The following is a 15935-nucleotide window of genomic DNA, read 5'->3' as shown; positions in this document are numbered from 1 at the left end:
AATTTTAAATGCACATACCTTCTAGCCCAGTAGTTCTACTGCTGATCCTTTGAAAAAATTCATTAATATATAAAAAGATGTTCAATACAGAATTCACTCAGCAAATGCTTACTGTTCCAGACACTATTCTAAGCACTGGAGATAAGGCAGTGAGCACATGACACAAAGACCCTTGCCCTAGCAGGGCTTACATATGACTGGAAGGAGACAGACAATAGACAATATACATAATGAATAGGAAATTATATAGAGGGCTAGAAAGTGTAAGTCTCTGAGAAACATAAAGTGGAGTAGGGAGCACAGGTTAAGGTTTTAAAATGGTGGTGAGGGATAGGTCTCAGGGAGGTGATAACGGAGCAAAGACCTGAAGGAGGTGAGGGAGTTGGCCGGGCATATATGAAAAACTTAAAACACCTCAAGTATCCATCCACAGAGCATGTTAGCTATTTGGATGTAGTGCAATGTAGATGTTCGGAAGAATAATCTATGCAACCATTAAGCTTTTTTTAAGGCTTATTTATTTTTCTAGAGAGAGAGACAGAGCACAAGAGAGAGAGGAACAGAGAGAGAGGGAGACAACAGAATCTGAAGCAGGCTCCAGGCTCGCAGCTGTCAGCGCAGAGCCTGACATGGGGTTTGAATTCACGAACCGTGAGATCTTACCTGAGCCAAAATCAAGAGTCAGACGCTTAACTGACCGAGCCACCTAGGCGCCCCTCTATGCAACCATTAAAAAGAATGAGGTAGGGGCACCTGGGTGGCTCAGTCGGTTAAGCGTCCAAGTCTTAATTTTGGGTCAGGTCGTGATCTCACGGTTCGTGAGTTCGAGCCCAGCGTCGGGCTCTGCGCTGACAGCACAGAGCCTGCTTGGGATTCTCTCTCTCCCTGTCTCTCTCTGTTATTCCTCTGCTCGTGTGCTGTCTCTCTCAAAATAAATAAATAAACACTGAAACAAACAAACAAACAAAAAAGAATGAGGCAGATGAGTGTTGTAGGTCAGATGCCCGGGGGGACACAGGCAGAAGTTAGACTGTGGGAGTTCCACTGTGAAGTGCTCTCAGGATCAAGCCTTGCAGGAGAATGAAGGATTGGGAAGCAGGACTGGGCCATCAGAGAAGCTGAACTGCAATGCAGGTTTTTCAGAGGCCTCAGTTTGTCCCCTAGGGAGTGGCGGAGGGGGTGGGGGGTAGGGTCAGGATGACTCTCCAGAGATGTCCCCCATAATGCACAGGGCACCACACTCGGCCCCTACCACCACCTGCACGTGCCGTATATTCTGAAGTAGAAGAAGCCCGGTCCGGAACACTTCTACATAGGTATATGCTTTTTAAAAATGTTTCATGAAAAAAAATCACAGGAAACAAATAAGGGTTGTTATCTTTAGAAGGAAATGGGGGACCAGGGGCGCAGAGAGGAAGGTACGGTCACTTAAAGTCTTTCAAGATCTCCAAGCACTTTTCCTTTTTGAAGTTCCTCTTGTATCACAGCAAATGTAATGAAACACAGCCATATGCCTCATTAAATATATAATTTACAGGGGCGCCTGGGTGGCTCAGTCAGGTTAGTATCTGACTCTTGATTTCAGCTCAGGTCGAGATCTCACGGTTTGTGGGATCGAGCTCCACGTCAGGCTCTGTGCTGACAGTGTGGAGCCTGCTTGGGATTCTCTCTCTCAACCTCTCCTTCTGCCCCTCCTCCTCTTGTGCTCAAGCACTCGCTCTCTCGCTCTCTCTCAAAAATAAAATAAACATTAAAAACTTCTAAAGTAAATTAATACATAATTTACATATGACTATGCAAGAGTTGAATTCATTTGAACTGTAGCTGACCCATTGACCTAATATCACATTTTGAATACATTTAAGTAAGTATTGATTAATTTCTATTTCCAATTTGCATATTTTCCTTTCTGTCTTTTAGAAGCAACATTTTTTTTCAGGTCTTAAACATTTCCATAGGCTTTTATAAGCTCATAGACTCTACTGTCTATTATGTTAGTAAGTCACCAGAAGTAGTCTAGGGAGAAAGAGGCTGGCCCACCTTCTGTTGTCTGTGATTCTAAACTCTTTGAATTCGGTCATATAAATGTTTTTGTTTTAAAAATCAACCAGATATATCAGGAAAGTGAAATTATGAGGTTTTTTTTTAAGTTTCTTTTATATATATCCATTTCTTAAAAATAAAGAAATGGAAAAGAAGGAAACATTGTATTAAAAATTAAAATGGGGGAGTCCTCTGAATGAGTTAGCTGGTCCCCTGCGTGCATGGGCTTTACCATATGGGACCAGTAGAAAGTACTCATGGAGGGGCACCTGGGTGGCTCAGTTGGTTAAGTGTCTGACTTTGGCTCAGGTCATAATCTCAAGGTTCATGAGTTCCAGCCCCACATCGGGCTCTTTGCTGTCTGTGCAGAGTCCACTTCGGATCCTATGTCTCCCTCTTTCTCTACCCCTCCTGGCTCACACTCGGTCTCTCAAAAATAAATAAACATTAAAAAAAAAAAAGAAGAAGAAGAAAGAAAATACTTGTAGAGTTAGCCAGTCATCCAGGGTGCTGCAGAGAACTACTCTTGCTTCCCTAAGTTACCTCTTGGCAACAAATTAGTTTCTTCCTCCACAAAGAGGGGAGACCTCGCTCTAATGGGTTTTAATCTTGGTGGAACTCACAAAATAATGGCTTGATGATATCATGTGCTTTTTGAGGGGAAAAAAAATTAAACTGGATGTATAAGATAACACCACACAGCATCTAGGATCTGTGCCTGCACAGCATGGGGATGATTCTAAAAACATCACACCTGCCAACCCCTGACTGAAAGGGGCAGAATTAGAAGAAGATTTCACTCCAGAAGTGGCCTTTGCCTTGCTGTCTAGTCAAAGTAAGGGAAGTCCAGTAATTTTAGCATAAGCTAGTTTTTTAAAAATAAAAAATCAGATCAAGGATCTGATTTCCAAGAAGTTATAGAAATGGGACTAAAATGACATCTAATCCACTGTAAATGGCATATAAAACCTTCTTAATATAGCATAGTGTTTAAGTGTGTAAATTCTAGAGTTAGGACTGGGTTCAAAACCTGCCTCTGCAGGTTTGGGACCATGGGCAAATTATTTGATGTCACCAATATCTCAGTTTTCTCCATTGTGAAACAGGCATAATAGTATCCCTTATCTCATAGTGAGAAGATTAAATGAGATAATTTACTTTACTAGAAATAACTAGTCCAGTGCCTGGGACGTAGTAAGTGTTCAAAAAATGTTGGCCGATACCAAGGGTATCATGTATTTCTCCTTGGTGATTTTAAAATTTTTTTTTTCAACATTTTTTATTTATTTTTGGGACAGAGAGAGACAGAGCATGAACGGGGGAGGGGCAGAGAGAGAGGGAGACACAGAATCGGAAACAGGCTCCAGGCTCCGAGCCATCAGCCCAGAGCCTGACGCGGGGCTCGAACTCACGGACCGCGAGATCGTGACCTGGCTGAAGTCGGACGCTTAACCGACTGCGCCACCCAGGCGCCCCTCTCCTTGGTGATTTTATAGAACCCTGGGAGATAGATGTTACAATCCCCCTTTCAAAGAAGACACAACAGTAGAGACTCAGAGGTTAAGTAACTCATGTAGATCACACAACTAATAAATGATGGAACCAAAATTCCTCCACAAGACTCCAGACTCCTAAGTTTAAGATGTTTACCACTAGGGTATAGGTGAGAAATTAAACACCAGCCAATCATTTAACATTTGCTTTAAAATGATACCATATCACAGCATATGTACAACATTATTTTGTTTTTCATTTATTTATTTATTTTTTATTAGAGAGAGAGAGAGAGCAGGGGAGAGGGGCAGAAGGAGAGAGAGAAAATATTAAGCAGTCTCCATGCTCAGCTCCAGAGCCAGTCACGGGACTTGATCCTACAACCCTGGAACCATTCCCTGAGCCAAAATCAAGGTGGGGTGCTCCACTGGCTGAGCCACCCAGGTGCCTCATTGTATAACATTCTTATCTTCTTTGCAATATTCACCTATTTCTGCTGCAATAAGTCCAGGGGTAAAGGATATTCCATCTTTAGACCCATGGAATTTGAAGGATTTGAGGATACTCAAATCCTCAAATTTGAATTTGAGGATACTTAGGGTTCACAATGAAGTGTGAGGAATCCATGATTATACACTATAGTATTATTCGTATTTGTTGTTGTTGTTGTTTTTCTGCTATTGGTAGAACCTAATCAGTATCTCTGAGAATGAATCACTCACAGTCAAAAGGCAAAAATGATTCCATATATTACTTCCTTGTTCTGGGCACTAGATGTCACACTAAGTAAAGTTTTAGAAGTTATTCTTCAAAGTAGGGTGTGGCATCATTAAACCTTATCTGTGAAGAACCATAGCTTTCTAATTTTAGTAGAATGCACTAATGATGTACTTTCACTAACAAAAGAATTCAGAAAGAATTGTTTATCAGAAAATATAATTGGGGCAAACTTAAATATGTGCAATTCTTTGTATATCAATTATACAAAGGAAAGCTGTGGGCAGTATTGGGTGGGGGGGGTATGGATGGGTGTGTGTGTGTGTGTGTGTAAGTGAGTGTGTGCATAGGTGTGGGTGTGTGGGTGTTTAGGTATGTGGGTGTGTGAGTGTGGGTGTATAGGTGTGTGTGTGTGTAGGTGTGTGTGTGTACGTGAGTGTGGGTATATAGGTGTGTGTGTGTGTGTGTGTGTGTGTGTGTGTGTATGAGTAGCTGGAGTAGCAACGTAGTGTCATGTGTATTAAACAGACACATCCCATTTATCTGAACACAAAAATGGTATTTCCTTCCAGAAACAAAGTAACTTTTCTAGAGGCAATTTATGCGGACATACCCCTAATCATGTATGTTCTGAGATGGTGAGAAGCTGTTCTTCCCTAGGAAAAGAATCAGAGATGGTCCTCACGTGAAAGGGGTATAAAAGGTGAAATAGGAGATAATGACAGTGTGGTCCATTAAATCCTGCATGTTCTCGAGGAAGGATGTGGAATCATCTTTCTTATATGGCTTTCTCAAAGAAAATGTAGCAGACTCCTCCCTGTCTTCTCCAACTCAGTTATGCCTTTATGTTAGCCCTCAGAAATCTCAATGAGAATCCTATTTGAGATTTGTATGTATATTCTTTCCTTTTGGAAAATATGTGTGTTTTTAAAATATGGCAAGTAATATGGACTCGTACGTAAATAGGCTAGATGGTATCTTGTAACTTGAAGGTGTGACTGAAACTTCAATAAATTTCCATTGAAATGCTTGGAATTTACTAGAAGCTAAAGAGAATGAGTTCAAGCCTTAGTTTTAGCAGTTATAGGTCATGTTTGTTCCAAGTAACTTGATAATGAATTTGAACTGGATCTAATGAGCTACGCATGAATATAGACATATGTTTCTTGTGAAATTAATGTTTTAAACATTGTAAATAATGTTATTTAAGTTTCCCTGTTTTCTAGATAGTGTATAATGACAGGTGGTTTCCACTGGATGTAATTAGTCCTCTGGTAAATATTAGTGCCCTGATTATGTTAAGATCACTCTGATAAATAAAGTTACAACTGATAAAATACTACTATTTGGGTTTGGGAGTCATCTGTGTCTTTCTCTTATTCAGGAGATGGACAGTGGGTCATTTTAATGGTGCTTTCTAAGACTAGGTGGTTCTCTTTGGCTCTCAAATCCTGCCATGACTTGGGATTTTTTTCCCCCCACATATTAATATTGCTGCTGCCTTTGGTTTTAGCAACCTGATGTTGCCTGGGTCCCTGGTGAAATCGTTTCAGTGCGGAGAGTGCAAGGTGCGATGCTAAGGGGGAGGTGAGTGCTGGGACAGTGGCATCCCAGGCTGTTTCTCCAAAAGAACTCAAAAAGCCATTTTAGGACAGTCAGTAGACCATTAATTTTTGTGTTCAGTGGGAACTTGAGAAAAGCTGTGGTTCATCATAGGGGCCTCTAAGGAGAAAAATTAATTGCTCCAGAATAAAATGTAGCCAAGACTATTTCTCTGTCAGGCCAGGGGTTGTTTGTGTGTGTGGCACACAGTGCTTGGATGAAGAGGTCAGCTCTGTGTTTACCAAATAGTTATTGAACACCCACTGTGCTGGGCTCTGGAGACTATAGGCATCTTGGCCCTGCTCAGATGGCGTAAAGCCAGTGTCCTCCAGCCTGGCCGACGACTGTAGGAGCTTGCATGCGGACCGTTACTGCTTAGGACAGCTGGCAGAGCCACTGGGTGCTCTTCCTGGTTTGCTCACTGATTGGACTTTTGATTTTGACGTGTCAGCTCCAGACCTTGCACTCTCCGCACTGAAAGAATGACTAACACTTTGAAAGAGCATGCTGGGCCTCACCCGATTTCAGTTCGGTGGCTATTAATTGAGTGTCTGTGACCGGGCTAGGCCTGCAAGGAATTCAAAACTGAATGATGCATGTCTGTTTTGAGGAGTTTAGAAAAGAGTAAAGAGGAAAAGACAGGGATCCTATTCACAGACATCTTGGATTTGGAATCCCAGGTTGCTAAGCAGACCGTCTGAGAAACAAATAGGGATTGCAAAGTCCATGCTGTTAACCACTACATGCTCTTACAACCGGGGTATACGCCTACAGCTTACAACAGCTCTGGAACATGAGCTATCGAATTGCAGACCATGGGTTTCTATTGTATTGGGAACGGTATTTTTATTTCCTGGCAGGTCATGGATTGACAGCAGTCAAGGAAAAAGCAGGAGCCACACTACGGATTCATGGTGTAAACTCCAGCTCTTCTGAAGGGGCCCAACCTGATACCGAAAGTGGAGTCCCTCAAAGTGAGCGATCTGTTTATCTGGGGGCTTCTTGGACTTCAGTCGTATCGCACTATGTGCGCAAATAGAAGATTTCTAAGTTCGGATCAGTAGACTGAACTCTAAGAGGATGTTTCTCTCCTTACTAGCAGATGTGGCCACAGATCAGAGTCCCACAGAAAGCCCACCCACTTCTCCCTCATCCGGGTCTCGGGGCATGCTGTCCGCCATCACCAATGTGGTTCAAAACACAGTAAGTCGTTAGCTGCTTCCTCTGATTTCCCTGGTCTCTCCCAGCGCCTTCTTTTGATATCTGTGTTTACCCGTGACCTAGATACATCAGAGAAAAGATGGTCTTGCTCATAACTTTGGACTATGGTTTTGTTATGCTTTCTCCTACAGAGTAGGCGTAACCTTGGCACCAAAATAATAAGAGCAAATGAAATACATTTTATGTTTAAAAGAAAGGACTGCTCAGAAGGAACGTTTTCAGTCTGCTGTAACAGTGTCCTTTCCAACAGCTGCAAGGACAGCCTCCGGCTGGGGAGGAGAGAGGGCTCTTTCTTAGAGCTGAGACAGCTGGTTTTCTTCGATGGTCTATGTTTCTTAATCTTCAATTTGAAGATTATAAAGCCATTCAGATACCAAAAAAAAAAAAAAAAAAAAAAATGCTGGTAAGGAATTGGAAACAACATCCCGAGATGTTTCTGAAGTGTTTCCAGATAACTAAGACCAACATTCTTCCCTCATCTTAACCTCCCATTCCTACTCTCCCCATTCCTTAAATAACCCTAAGTTTATCCCCTGCCCCAGATCCCTGTCTGCCTCTTCAAGAAGCTTATTACTGGCAGCAAAACACTGATGAATAATGAAAAAGCGGGGAGGCACCCCAGATGAGATGATACAGCTAGCCGGTCTTCAGTGTCAGGAAGAAAAGGTTTCTTTTCTGCTGTGTAAAAACCAACCAACTACTTTTTCTAGAAGTATAGTTGATGTCCAATTTATTCATTCATTCATTTAAAAAACAAAAAGGTGGGGGCACCTGGGTGGCTCAGTCGGTTAAGCGTCTGACTTTGGCTCAGGTCATGATCTCACCGTTGGTGAGTTTGATCCCTGTGTCAGGCTCTGTGCTGACAGCTCAGAATCTGGAGCCTGCTTGGGATTCTCTCTCTCTCTCTCTCTCTCTCTCTCTCTCTCTCTGCCCCTCCCTTGCTCACGCTCTGTCTCTCTCAAAAATAAACATTAAAAAAAACTTAAAAGAAAAAAAGGTAATCAGCCCTCACTATGTGCCAGGAACTATGCTAGATGCTGGGCATATGTGGACAAACAAGAGGGCACAACATCCTGGAAGACAGAGCCAACTCAAAGGCGAGTACAGTGCAATGTGGGAAGAAGAGGAAGCTGTAGACACACATGTGAAGTCGTCTTACCGGACTTTGGGGTCAGAGCATGCCAGAATTAGAAAATGCGTGCCCTCCTCCTTGCAACTCAAGGCCCTCTAGACTAAGTAGGCTGAATGAGAAGCAGCAAATGTGTTTTAGGAGTCAAACAGCAACACATGTCCAGTATGCCTACATGTGGAGGGGGTCGGGTTGGGGATGGGGCGGAGCTCTTTCATATCCCTGGTTATAGGAAATGAGTTCATCATCTCCCTGAGTGACAGCGCAGGGCACTCTGAGTTTGTCTTCAGCACCCTCAATTCCTTTCTGTGTTCTCTCCTACCTTCTGATACTTTCTTTTCCCAAGTTCCAGACACTCCCACCAGCTTTGCCTTTAATCAAAGTCTCCATGTCCTTCTTTCTCCCATTTTATTCTCTACTGAATAATCCCTCGTAGAATATTAAAAGACATAAATCAAATCATGCAAAAGTATGAATTGTGATATCCCATAGTCCTTCCACAATATACGTGTGTTAAAATCTGTTTTCTGATGTGAATACTGAATGGCCCCCAAATCTGAAAACAGCGTGTAAATGTCCAAGATGGAAATGCCTACTAAAGTATATTAACTCAGCGAAGCCTAATATTGCTAATGAAGCAATAATTATGAAGATTGGAAAATGTACACAGGCAATAATATCTTAATAAAATATAATGTGTATAGTTCATGTAAGGCAGAAAAAACACAGATGTGTGCATAGTACAATTGCAGTTGTGTAGTTGAACAGAAGCTGTAAAGAAATGTAAGCAGTTCTATTTATATGAACAGTTTATGTGAGTAAATCTTGGTTGTTTTAATCTTTCTTTTTTAAGGAAAACAATGGCTGACAAGAGGATTTGCAGGATCATTGTATGATGGAACAGTTTCTAAAGGCAGCCGTATATGGAAATCAACCTGTCTTATTTCATGAATATACTAATTATAGGCAGTTATTGCTAGTTTCTGAAAGTATGCAAGGGCCATCTGAAACAGCCTGAGGGTCCCATACTCCAAGGCCCTAGATTAAAGAATTTGCTAAATTGGCAAGAGTATTTGACATTTTAATAGACTGCTCCAAACAACTCTGTTACTCAGGTTAACATTCTTTCAAACAAAAAGAGTAATGGGATCACCTATTAATTTCATGTCTTAGATACGTATTCTATTCATACACCTAGAGCCAGTAAAAATTAATCCCAAATATGCTTTGGTTTTTCCTAAGCGTCCTTTTAAATAATATTGTATGCCCTACAAATTATATGCCATATGCCCTTCCAAGGAAAAGAAAACAGCATTAAATGGATGTTAAATCCCTGATGAGAAAAAATTGTGACTTCATATTGATTTTAATATTTGCACATAGTGCCTTCTGCGAGTTTCTGACTGCTGTGAAATTGCAAAAGGCAAAAGCTAATCTCATGTGATTATCTCATCTGCAGGGTAAAAGCGTCTTAACGGGCGGTCTGGATGCTCTGGAATTCATCGGTAAGAAAACCATGAATGTCCTTGCGGAGAGTGACCCAGGCTTTAAGCGGACCAAGACACTCATGGAGAGAACCGTTTCCTTATCTCAGGTGGGATTATATACTTTTGCCATCCTTTCTTTCAGTCAGTAAAGTAAATACCTTTTTATTTATCTTTTTTAATAGGTATTTTAAAGCATGTGATTTAAATTCAAATGACCTAAGACAGTAGAGAATGAAAATTGAGTTTCTAATGCACCTGTTCCCCAGTCACTGGGTTCCTCATGGGAAGCAAACGCTGTTAACAGCTTCTTATGGATTCTGTCAGAATTATCATATAGCTATAGATATGGGTATAGACATAGACAGAGATACAGATACATATATACTTTTGCAGACAAATGGTAGCATGCTAACCATACCCATTTGTACCTTGCTTTAATCACTTAATAATTTCTTGAAGATTATTACATTTTTGCCATTTGTCTTAGTCCACACAGGCTGCTACAACAAAATATAAGACTAGGTTTCTTATAAGCTACAAACATTGATTTCTCATAGTTCAGGAGGCTGGGAAGCCCAAGATCAAGGTGCTGGCAGATTTCAGTGTCTGGTGATGGCCCATTCCTGGTTCATAGATAGCCATCTTCTCGTCTTCTCACTGTGTCTTCACATGGTAGAAGGGGCAAGAAGCCCTGTGGGGGCTCTTTTATAAGGACACTAATCCTATTCATGAGGGCTCCACCCTCATGACCTAATCCCCTCCCAAAGGCCCTACTTCCAAATACCATCACATTGGGGATTAGGTCTCAACCTATGAATTTGGGGAGCGGGGCACCGGGGTGGCTCAGCTGGTCGTGTCCAACTTCAGCTCAGGTCATGATCTTACAGTCCTGTGAGTTTGAACCCCATGTCAGTCTCTGCCCTGACAGCTTGGAGCCTGGAGCCTTCTTCAGATTCTGTGTCTCCCTCTCTCTCTCTCTGCCCCTCCCCCACTGTGTGCTTTTGCACACATGCACGCTTTCTCTCTCTCTCAAAAATAAACAAATAAACTTAAAAACTGAATTTTGGGGGGACACAAGCATTCGGTTGAAAGCATCATTGTATGTATTCCAGCTCTACTACTTTCTAGCCACATGACCTTGAGCAGGTTACTTAATTCTTCTGTGCCCTGATTTACTCGCCTGTGCACTGGGTGCAACATCAATACCTACTGATAGCTTTGACGTAAAGATTCAATGAGTTGGAAGAGTACTGGACTCTTAGCAAACACTCAGGAACGGTAGTTATTGTTGTTGTATTACTCTGTGTCAATATAATAGGTGGAAATGGCATCTCCTTGGAGTTTTAATTTATAGTCCTCTTACTATGTGCAAGGATGGGCCTCTCTTCTCACACTTCAAGTTTTAAAGTTTTCCAACCCTCCTTGGGAAATACAATATGAAGAATTGAATCTGTGGCACCTGGCTTGTACAGTCGTTATGGCATGTGACTCTTGATCTTGAGGTCATGGGTTTAAGACCCATGTTGAACGTAGAGCTTACTTAAAAAAAAAAAGAATTTAATCTGTTTTGCTTACCTATAGTAACGAAGTTAAAAGTAGTATTTATTTTCTTTTCCAAGTATAAAATCCTAATAGTGAACTTGCTTTTTCAGATGGCACATGCCCAGTTCATGCTCCGCAGTGCGGACATGCTCCTGGTCCCTTCCTCCGTGACAGGCAGATACACCAGGTCTGTCTCTGCCTTCCTGAAATCAGGAGCGGCTGATACAGCCCCAGATTTCATAAATTTCATAGGCAGGACAAACATACTTTCTCCTGGCTCAACACTAGGAAGCCACTAAGGAGCCATCACTGACATCATGTTAGTGGCAGTTCCTGAAAAGCTTTTGTTTTAAGCTATTTCCTCTGGTCTCTTCCAGAGTAACCTTCATATAACCACTCTGATATTATAGCTCAGGTCAGGACTTGGCAGGATCATCTAAACCACCAGCCTACCGATCCTGCAAAAGAAAATACATTTGTACTAATCAGATAATTAATACCAGATATTGTGAAATGAAAATGAGACTAAAACACCAACCCCCAAGGATCGATGTGGCTAAGAGCAAAAAAATCTAACTTTCACTCCTGCAGCGTGAATGTCCCTGTTCAGGGACTCTCTAGATAGCTCTTTTCTGAGTCCATATCTTGTGGATCTGCCATCCTAAAATCTTTACTTCCAGCCTCATAGAAGGGGAAGGAATATGGGAGGGCCAGGTAGGTAGGACACTTTAGGACTTCTCCCTGGAAGTGATATACGTCACTTTACCCTCATTCCTTTGGCCACAACTTCCACAGAGTCTACTTAATTCAACTCAAGGGGCTGAGAAATATAGTTCAGCTATGTGTCTAGGATAGAAAGGGTATTTGGTGAGCATGTAGGAATATTGTTGCCACAGGACTTATATATAAAATTTATATAGATACATACGTACATACTATATATTATATATACACATGTACCTACATATAAGCCTATATATGTGTCTATATATAAGTATATATGTATAGATATAAATTCCATTCTAGTTAAGAAGGTGATAATGTGGGGGAAATGTGACCGAGTCCAGAAACTGGCTAACTATGCTTCTTTGGTTGAAATTCACATACCTCTAAAATGGAGAATTTCAGGACGCCTGGGTGGCTCAGTCGGTTGAGCGTCCGACTTCAGCTCAGGTCATGATCTCACAGTCCATGAGTTTGAGCCCTGCATCGGGCTCTGTGCTGACAACTCAGAGCCTGAAGCCCACTTCAGAATCTGTGGGCTCTCCCTCTGCCCCTCCTCCACTCATACTCTGTCTCTCTCTCTCTCTCTCAAAATAAATAAACATTAAAAAAATTTTTTTAAATCCCCAGTGGTAATTTGATGAGATTGTTTTGAAAATTTAAAATTCAGAGCTTGTACATATTAATGTTAAAGACAGATAGAGGGGAGAATTCTGTCTGCAGCCCAGTGAGTTTTTGGCTAAGCGCCTCAAGAACCCAAAAGGAGAAATGGGGTCGATTGTTTTATTGATGCACATTAAAAACCACAGTCTGTTCTTCCATGATCTTTCCCTTGTGAATTTGTGGTGGCCACTGTGTTTATGGTGCTCTCCATAGATACTAAAGAACCCTATAAACGTAATGCCCAGTAAACTTAATGAGGAATCAAATAAAAGATGCTTAGAATCACAGAAAGCAAGTGCAGGAAATTGGCAGTGACTGGGGGACTCGGTGTTCACTTTGCTCTCTTTATTTAAACAAAAAAAAAAATAACTGGAGAGAAATGATCAACATGGAGAGGAACTCCATTCACAGTCCTACTTATCCAGCATCAATAAGCTAATATTCTTCTTTATACTTAGTATCTGATGAGAAATACGTTATGAGTTTATATTTTATTAATATTGTTCATCAAAGATGGTTAATAGCCACCCACATAAAATTTTTTAAAATAACGCAACTCAGATCAAAGCAGACCAGCTTATGACTGCCTTGAGGTCTGCCTGGGTGCCGAAGTTGCAGTGAACCCTATCACAATAGATTAGACTTTCCTGGTGTGCATCGATTTGCTCGTTATAGATAATTTGGATATTTTAGAAAATAAGAAAATTAATCACACACGGAAAACACTTCAGCGGAAACCACGGTTCAGCTTCTGATGTGCTTCTTTCCAATCCTGGTCCCAGGCATAGAATTTTTGCTTTGTCTTTTCATGTATATAATGAACATGGAAAACTCAAAGTGGAATATTATGTAAAAATTGTCAGTAGGATCAATCAAAGAATCATTGTGTTAGAAATTCCCAAGTAACTAAAACCTACTCTTCACAAATACAAAGCCAGCCCTTATCTCCCCTGATTCAGGAAATGAGGCTTCCCAGCATACACCCAGGGCACAAACACTGTGTATTTCTGCAGATGTTAAGAGAAGCCAAGGAGAAAGAGAAGCAGAGGTTGGCCCAGCAGCTCACGGCCGAGAGGACCGCACACTACGGGATGCTGTTTGATGAGTATCAAGGTTTGTCACACCTGGAAGCCCTGGAAATTCTGTCCAATGAAAGTGAAAGCAAGGTATGTCAGCTCTGCTCATGTATAATGTTCACTGGGGCACCTGGGTGACTCAGTTTGTTGAACGTCTTACTCTTGATTTCAGCTCAGGTCATGATCTCAGGGTCATGAGATCGAGCCCCGTGTCAGGCTCTGTGCTGGGTGTGGAGCCTGCTTAAGATTCTCTCTCTTCTCCCTTTGCCCCTCCCCCTGCTCATGCTCTCTCTCTCTAAAAAAAAAAAAATAATAATAATAACAATAAATAAAATAAAATTCCATGTTCACTAATTTGTTTTCTTATACATGAGAGAAACTGGAAAATCTGCTGTTAAAATATCTCATGTTTAGGGCCTTGTTAGTAGTGTGCTAGGGTCACAGATATGATACAGTTTGATGACCCCTCATGCTCCATATTATTTCCTCCCTGTCCTATGCTAAGCTATTACCCCTCCCTGCCCCCAAGAAGGCCAGCAAAATAAGAGTCATCACTACCACACTTCATGGTGCCAAAGGTTGCTCAGAAACTTGCCTGTCAGGCTCCTGGCCCTGTGCTTCCTTTTGGTGATGTACCCAGACCAGCGATGCCCTACTAGGCCACATTGCCATATCCACCCAATGAAAACAAAGCAGCTGATGTTTCTTCCAGACTGCAGGGTTTTAATAGAGTTTTATGGGCTAAGTAGTGCTGTGTTCACCCATTCGTTAAAAAGCCTGGGCCACAAAAGGCAGGATTATCTTGCTGGGGGTTAAAGGTCTATTTGGGGGGCAGCTGGATGGCTCAGTTGGTTGAGCATCGGTCTTCAGCTCAGGTCATGATCTCACCATTCATGAGTTCAAACCCCATGCTGGACTCTGTGCTGACAGTTCAGAGCCCGGAGCCTGCTTCAGATTCTGTGTCTCCCTCTCTCTCTACCTCTACCCTGCTCTCACTCTGTCTCTCTCTCTCAAAAATAAATAAACATTAAAAAAAAAAAAGTTCTATCTGGGAATGTTCCAGAATGGAAACCTGGGAATTACCTGATAGCCCTGTACATTCACATCCCCATCACTGTGATCTCAAGAAACAAAATAGAAACAGTAGAAATCAGCAGGGTTTGGGGATTTGTTTTAAAAGGATCTACATGGGGGCGCCTGGGTGGCGCAGTCGGTTAAGCGTCCGACTTCAGCCAGGTCACGATCTCGCGGTCTGTGAGTTCGAGCCCCGCGTCGGGCTCTGGGCCGATGGCTCGGAGCCTGGAGCCTGTTTCCGATTCTGTGTCTCCCTCTCTCTCTGCCCCTCCCCCGTTCATGCTCTGTCTCTCTCTGTCCCAAAAATAAATAAAAAACGTTGGGAAAAAAAAATTTAAAAAAAAAAAAAAATAAAAAAAATAAAAGGATCTACATGGCGGGTGGGGGAGGGTAGTTATTGAGCAAATACTCATATGATACTTATATAGTCACTATTCTAAGTGCTTTAAAACTATTAATTCACTTAGTTATATATACAGCTCTTTTGCCTGGTGTCAGGCTGATTGTACTTTGGGGTGTTTTTCTGGCAGAGCCACAGGGTAGCACCCGCTGAACGTCCTGGGAGGGGCCATAGCTCATCTCAGTGACGTTCACTGGGGACAAGCAGGCCCCTGATGGCAAGAGGAACTTGGAAGTGAGCCTTACAGTAGAGGAGTGATTCTTAACTCTCTCTCGGCCATGTCCTCCATGTTTGCACTTGGAGGGGATACAGACATTCTTGATGCCCACCTAAGCCAGGAAACATAGCCTCTGCCCTATAAGAGGCAACCAAGAACCAAACAGGATGGAAATCCCCCTCCTTCCAGATGATTGAGTTATGTGTCACTTTTCTGTGTTTATTTCTTTTTTGTTGTTGTTATCCATGAGCCATCAGGAACAGTCTTGTGGTTAAACTGTTAAAGGGGGTAATTTTTTAAGAACAAAATCATGCCTCATATACAGTTACAAAATGAACGTGAATTAAAGAATTTATTTAGCCTCTTAATTAAATGAAAGAACCAAGCAGATATTATAATTGGTTCAGGGGAAAAGCCAACACACATATTTATGTGGAGTAAAGCAATTTTGAAACCAGTGTGCAAATAGTCATAAACCACAGGAGGTGAGGCTGTTCCTCTGCTGGACAGAATCTATTCACACGTCTATAGACTAGAATTATTTTGC

General features: G+C 41.8%; 1 protein-coding gene across 6 annotated transcripts in view; it reads left to right on the top strand.

Moving 5' to 3' along the window:
• FAM114A1 (family with sequence similarity 114 member A1) overlaps positions 1–15935 on the top strand; it is a 114194-nt gene that overhangs the window by 65451 nt on the left and 32808 nt on the right. For 4 of the 6 annotated variants that reach the window (XM_058722855.1, XM_058722853.1, XM_058722854.1 and 1 more), the window contains 4 exons: positions 6717–6830; positions 6956–7059; positions 9666–9800; positions 13635–13787. In XM_058722855.1, coding sequence (XP_058578838.1) covers positions 6717–6830; positions 6956–7059; positions 9666–9800; positions 13635–13787 — 506 coding nt within the window. Of the gene's footprint in view, positions 1–6716; positions 6831–6955; positions 7060–9665; positions 9801–13634; positions 13788–15935 lie in introns of those variants that run through there. The other 2 variants (XM_058722856.1, XM_058722857.1) reach the window with 2 other exon arrangements.

Source organism: Neofelis nebulosa, chromosome 3, assembly GCF_028018385.1.
Source record: "Neofelis nebulosa isolate mNeoNeb1 chromosome 3, mNeoNeb1.pri, whole genome shotgun sequence".
Classification (NCBI taxonomy): domain Eukaryota; kingdom Metazoa; phylum Chordata; class Mammalia; order Carnivora; family Felidae; genus Neofelis; species Neofelis nebulosa.
This window is presented reverse-complemented; position numbering and strand designations above follow the sequence as displayed.